This window comes from Squalius cephalus (genome assembly GCF_949319135.1).
Source record: "Squalius cephalus genome assembly, chromosome: 17".
In the NCBI taxonomy this organism is placed as follows: domain Eukaryota; kingdom Metazoa; phylum Chordata; class Actinopteri; order Cypriniformes; family Leuciscidae; genus Squalius; species Squalius cephalus.
In genome coordinates, this window is record NC_137138.1 from 19911510 (window position 1) to 19917509 (window position 6000).

The 6000-nt window shown below is 36.7% G+C and overlaps 1 protein-coding gene across 2 annotated transcripts; it reads left to right on the forward strand.

The window, feature by feature from the left end:
- Positions 1-1803: 1803 nt before the first annotated feature.
- LOC307144330 (uncharacterized protein) lies at positions 1804-5392 on the forward strand (the record flags this gene model as incomplete). 2 transcript variants are annotated; one of them, XM_079846631.1, is made up of 9 exons in its annotated part: positions 1804-1858; positions 2071-2412; positions 3125-3217; positions 3510-3596; positions 3831-3926; positions 4022-4074; positions 4165-4240; positions 4333-4369; positions 5077-5392. In XM_079846631.1, coding segments are annotated over 8 exons (804 nt in total). In that variant the 3' UTR covers positions 4335-4369; positions 5077-5392. The 2 variants fall into 2 exon arrangements, with proteins under 2 accessions (XP_079702757.1, XP_079702758.1); XM_079846632.1 differs by having other exon boundaries at positions 4025-4074; positions 5077-5211.
- Positions 5393-6000: the final 608 nt, after the last annotated feature.

A 6000-nucleotide genomic window follows, 5' to 3' on the forward strand; every position in this document is an offset into this window, starting at 1 on the left:
TATCGTCGTAGTCACCCGCATGGACGGCACAAGATTAGTGATCATTGGGAAAATGTGGTGTATGAGATTGTGAGGTGCCTTGATGAGGTTGGTACACTTTATAAAATTAGGCCAAGGGATCAGTTAGGTCCAGAGAAGAATATCAACCGGAAAGAACTGCGGCCCCTCCCAACTGACCCAGGTTCATTCCATCTTGTACCTGGGGCTGAGATGCTTAATGTAAGCATGCCAAACTCCATAGGGGATGATGTTGATGGTAGTATGGAGGAAGGTGATGATTTTGGAGTATTGGTGGCAATTGATGCACCTCCTGTAAGAGGATCAACACCTCCCACTGAGTTTGGAGCGGCACAGCCTCCAGCTCTTGAACAGCAGGGGCAGATCACACCCCAACATTTAATACTTGACTCCTTGGGTGTTGAAGGGGAAGTATCAACATCTGGCAATACCCTTGTTTCAAGGAGAACTGCTAGAACAAATGCAGGCCACAATCCTAACCCTCACAACCTCCCATGCACTACTGTTAGAAGACCACCGGTGGCCTCGGCAGAAAGCGCTCTAACCATTTCCTTCCATAGCGCTGTTTTTAGACCTTGGGTTTGACCCTTGCCCTAGTCACCGGGACTGTGACATTCAAGGGTGGGTGAATGTAGCGGGTAGGACGTAGGCAGTGGGAATTGTGCCTTGATTGAATCAGGTGGTGGTCATTTGGCGCTGCACCTTTAAATCCAGCAAGCTGGCGGTCTCTCTCATTAGTGTTTTGCTACAGACTCTTGGTTCCTTGGACTCTTGGTTGGTTGTACGAGTTGAGCGTGATCTGGTGTTTGTGCGGTTATTCAGTGCCGTGGTTACATCCAGCTTCCTTTCTTCACGAGCCCTCACTGGCTATGAATGGTGTTTGTGCGTTTCAACGAAATTTACGGGTTTAGAGTGTGACCACTACAAAGTCTGCTGAGTGCTGTTTGTTGTGCTGAGAATTTTGGCCTGGGAATGTACGAGTAAAAACCAGACGGAATAAAGCGATCGCTACAATATTACAACTAAACAAGCTCTTGGCTCGACGCTGCGGTCTGCATTCATACAGGAGGACCGTCACATGCCATCTTGGCCACTGTTTTTCCTGTGCCTTGTTTTTAGTATTCAGTTGTGAGTGTGAGTGTGAGTGTGAGTGTGTGGGTGTGGGTGTGGGAGGGAGGCCCACCGTGTTGCCCATCAGTCTCTCCCTTGTGCGTGTTGTTGTATGTTTTATGTTTGTGTATGTAATGTTTGTATTTTAGGCCATTGGGTTGGTGCAATATCTTGGGGGGTAACAACTCTGTTGTGTGGCCACTGATTTGCTGAGTGTAAATTACTTTTGTTTTTGTTTTTTTGTGCATGTGACTTGTGATGTGCCCTATTTATTCTGTGTTTAAGTTTTGCTGAATTTTTATTGAGTGCTATTTATTCAAACACCTTGATTTTTGCTCTTTGTTGTCCCCGTCTCTGAATTTGTTGCCCAGAGGCCTAAAGTCTGTATTTCATGTGTATGTCTAACTTGAGAAAAATAAAATAAATTGTTTATATTTATATAATACTCCAGTCCCTCTCTCTCCTTTCATTTCCCTTCATTGGGATAGCCTGCTTGTAAACATCTAAAATTTAGATTGTTGGTTATCCACTTGTGATTGATTTAAAAAGGCCCCCTAGGGGTCACACTGAGAAGGTGTCATGTGCATCTTGACTTCCGTGTAAAGGGAAACAATGTAAGAAGAGATATGAGGTAGTCTGGAGCATTGCTTTCAGGGACAGTGAAACCTTTCCATCATGACTGAATTTCACAGCTGGTTCTTTACATCCTGGATTATTTGTTATCTGACGAGTGAGTTTCACATTTATATTGAGATGTGCTTACAATCAGTAATTTGTGGCAAAGAGTAAAATTTTTTTTTATTTGATATTTTAAAATATTATGTTTTATGTAGTATTTAATTTTGCAGTAACCCTTAAGATTATTTATCTACAATAATTTTAATCATTTTATGATCAAAATTTCAAAATCAAGGTTATTTAAATAGTCACTGTCTCTCTCAGTTTGTAAATGCAGCGACGTCATCGTGCAGTGTTTCGAGGGTGAGAGCGTCACTTTGCCATGCAAGTATGACAGCAAATACCATGGAAAATGTGAAATATGCTGGATAAGAGGAGACATTCCCTCAATGGGTTGTGGTGATGAAATTATTGGAAGCGATGGGGATAAAGTGGTGAGGAGAATATCTACCAGATACCAGCTGTTGGGAGAAATATCGCATGGAGACGTGTCTTTGACAATCCTTAACATTCAAAAAACAGACTCTGGCAAATATGGATGCCGCATATATGTTCCTGGATGGTTTAATGACAAGATGTATTACGTTCATTTGATTGTTGATGACGGTAAGCAAACCCGTAATGCCTCACTACAAATGTTGTTTTGTTTTTTGGTTTGGTTTGGTTTGGGGTCAGTAAGATTTTTTTTTTTTTTTAAAGGAATTAAAGTAAAAAGTAAAATACTTTTTGTGATAGTAAAGATATTTAATTGTTACAAAAAATATTGCTAACAAATGCTATCAAAAAATGTGTGAGCGGCAAATGATTTCTGAAGGATCACACTGTAAAAAATATATGATCAATAAGTTAAACATATGTTTTTACATTGGTTTAACTCATCAAAATAAGTTAAGCAATTTTCTACTTTTTTATAAACTACAAGATTCAACTCACTTTTTAAAGTCAGTTTAATGTAATTTAAGTTGAAATGACTTAAACGTCCAAGTTGATTGTATTTAAAAAATTTAAGGAAGCAACTTTTTTTTTTACACTGAACACTAATGATAATCCAGCTTTGCAGGAATACAACTTATTTTAAATATATTAAAATAAAATTTAAATAAAATAAAAACATTCATTTTAAATTGTAATATTTCACAATATTACTGTTTTTACAGTATGAATCTGATAAATGTCTCGGGACTTCTTAGAAAACCTTACTCACTCCAAACTTCTGAATGGTAGTGCAGATTTAAAAACAAAACAAAAAAATAATAATAATTTTGTTGATATTTTAAAAAGTAGTACAGTTTTGCATTGAAATGCACTTTCTTCAAAGCACTTATTCCAACAACATGGGAAACTACATCCCTGTCGAGCAGCACATCTGAGCATGAAATCACAGGAGTATTCACCACTGTCATGACAGAGGGTACTTGTGTGTGTTTCTATGTGAATATCTATGAATTTATACTGTCTTTGTGAATCTGTGATGGCCGAATCATGAAAACATACCAGACAAAACCAAATCAGTACTGATAATCAAGTCTGAAAAAGTAAGTATTTTTGGTGATGGTGACGAATTTGACATTATTTGCCATCATTCAGTCATCACAGATGAGATAAGTTCTGTAAAGTCAGTACTTTCAGCAGTTTTCTGATAGCTCGTGCTCATGTGAGAGTTTGAACATTAAAAAAGGAAAATTCTACATCCTGTTTCAAAGCACCTGGTCCGACCACACAAGAGCCTTTGGTAACCACTAGTTCTGGGCTTATAACCCCTGAATCACAGACCACTGAAACATCAGGAGGTATTATGATTTTAACCCTAGCAGTGAATCTATAATGACTGAAGCAAAATGTTCATTTACAATAAAAAACGTTTCATTATCTATAATTTAGCATTGCTAATAATGACCAAGTGGTGAGATTTTGGCGCTTGCATATTTTACAAATATTTAGTCATTAAAGATCTCTGCTTTATTTAAAGACATTTAAATTGTTAGTGTAGAAACATTATGTGACATTATCCTTTTTTTTATTAGACAGGAATAAAACACAAGAGACTTCTTCATTCGTCAGTTCTTCAAATGCTCCCGAGAGCAGCACTACTGGACTGTGGAACTCCAGCACAACATCCGGTATAACACAGCTGATGATCTGTGCCCTTTTTAATTGTTTTATATTGCAACATATTATATTTGCAAATATGCTGATTGTGTTTTTCGTTATAAAGCAGAAACCTCAGTTAAGTATCCTAATTCGTCCTATGTGGAACACAAAGAGAGTGTGAGTATTTCACCATAACAGGAAGCCTTACATGTTTTACTGTTTGAAACAATGATGACTTGATATCCTAATACTGATTTGTTCTTAAAGGTAAATGCATCTGCAGTTATCGTGCCTATTCTCCTGTTACTGTTGGCTTTGGTAGTCATTGCTGGCTTTCTGTTATGTGAGTCCAAACTGGCACTTCACACGTTAAAATTTAACTGCAAAACTCGTTGCGCTTATTTATAAAATGAAATTGTCGTTTTCTATTTTCAGGAAAGCAAAAGAAGAAAACCAGAGCTGCGTTAGACATGTAAGTCACTCCTTCAAGTGCTATTTATGCTTAAATTAGAATGATTAAAAACATGAATTCCAAAATTATATTGATTTAAAACAGATGTTTAAAACAATAGACTGAAATAGGAATTTATAGTTTGCATTATGCTGACCAAATGCTAAAAATGTTCCCACTTTACACAATAGTGTTCACAAGTTTGGGGTCAGAAAGATTTTTTTTTTATACTTTTATTCAGCAAGGACCCATTAAACCAATTAAAAGTGGCAGTAGACACGTTTACATTGTTACAAAAACATTTCATGTAATGACAAATACAATTTTGAATAAATGCTGTTCTTTTAAACTTATTCATAAAAGAATCCTGGGGAAGTATCATGGCTTCCACAAAGTTTTTAACAGCACAACTGTTTTCAATATTGATAATAATAAAAAATGTTTCTTGAGACCCAAATCAGCATATTAGAATGATTTCTGAAGGATCATGTGACACTGAAGACTGGAGTAATGATGGTAGTCTATCTTAATTATTTAGGCAATACTATTGTGCATGTTATAAATAAAAAAATAAATGATATGACGAATACAACACATACCATAGTCAGCATCAAATAAAGAATATCCCTCCATTAGGTCACATTTTATGTTTGTATTGAGGCCTGATCATATCATGGGCATCGCTAGTCATTATGCAAGATGTTTCTTATCATTTTTCTCTCCCTCAGAACCCTGAGCTCTGAGAACTCTGCCATCTACAGTAACACTGGCAGCAGTGTGGGCCTGTACAACAGAGAGATGGCTACGGAAAACATCTATCAGATACAACCTGAAAATGAATATGAACAGTGGAATTAATATCTCAGCAAATTCACATTTACTATTAACGTTTAAGTTGATCAGTGTGGAGTCTGTTTTCTGTTGTATTGTTTGTAATAATGTGACAGCTATTGCTGGGCTATCTTTTCTCTGACTTCTAGAGGCTAACACTATATCATTATTAAAACTAATCTGATATTAAATTTTAAATGATTAATTTACCACAAATTTGTTTTGGTGCTGTACTTTTCTCATATCCTTCATGCAGGCTACAAGAGCTAGAAGTGCCAATGTGAGTTCAGAAAGATCATAAAACTTAATTCAATAGAAACTAGACCTATATGTTGTAAAGAAGGTCATGAAAATGTTCTGTTATATGTAATTCATATTACCCCTCCAAACTGGTTCACAACTCTAGGCCACACCTAGGAAACTTCCTTCCTCCATAACAACTAAAAACAAACTCACACTTCTGAGTAATGAATGTTGTACAGGTATTCTCGCAGTGCGTGTACACAATGAGGAAGATAGTTGTAACATCATTTTGGAATAAGTAGACTATATGTGCTTGCTTATTTTTGTATTATTTTTGTATTATTTTTATTATAATAATAAAAAAACATCTCGGTTACGAATGTAACCCTGGTTCCCTAAAAAGAGAAAGAGACACTGCGCCAAAATGTTGATGATATGGAAAAGTAGCCCTTGAGAAGCACTTGAGAGCCTGGGGTAGATTCAGTCTCCAGGCTATTGAACCCAATGAAGGTGTGTGGAGAGGACCAGCCAGCCACATCACAAACATCTTGAAAAGAAACCTCTGACAACAATGCCTT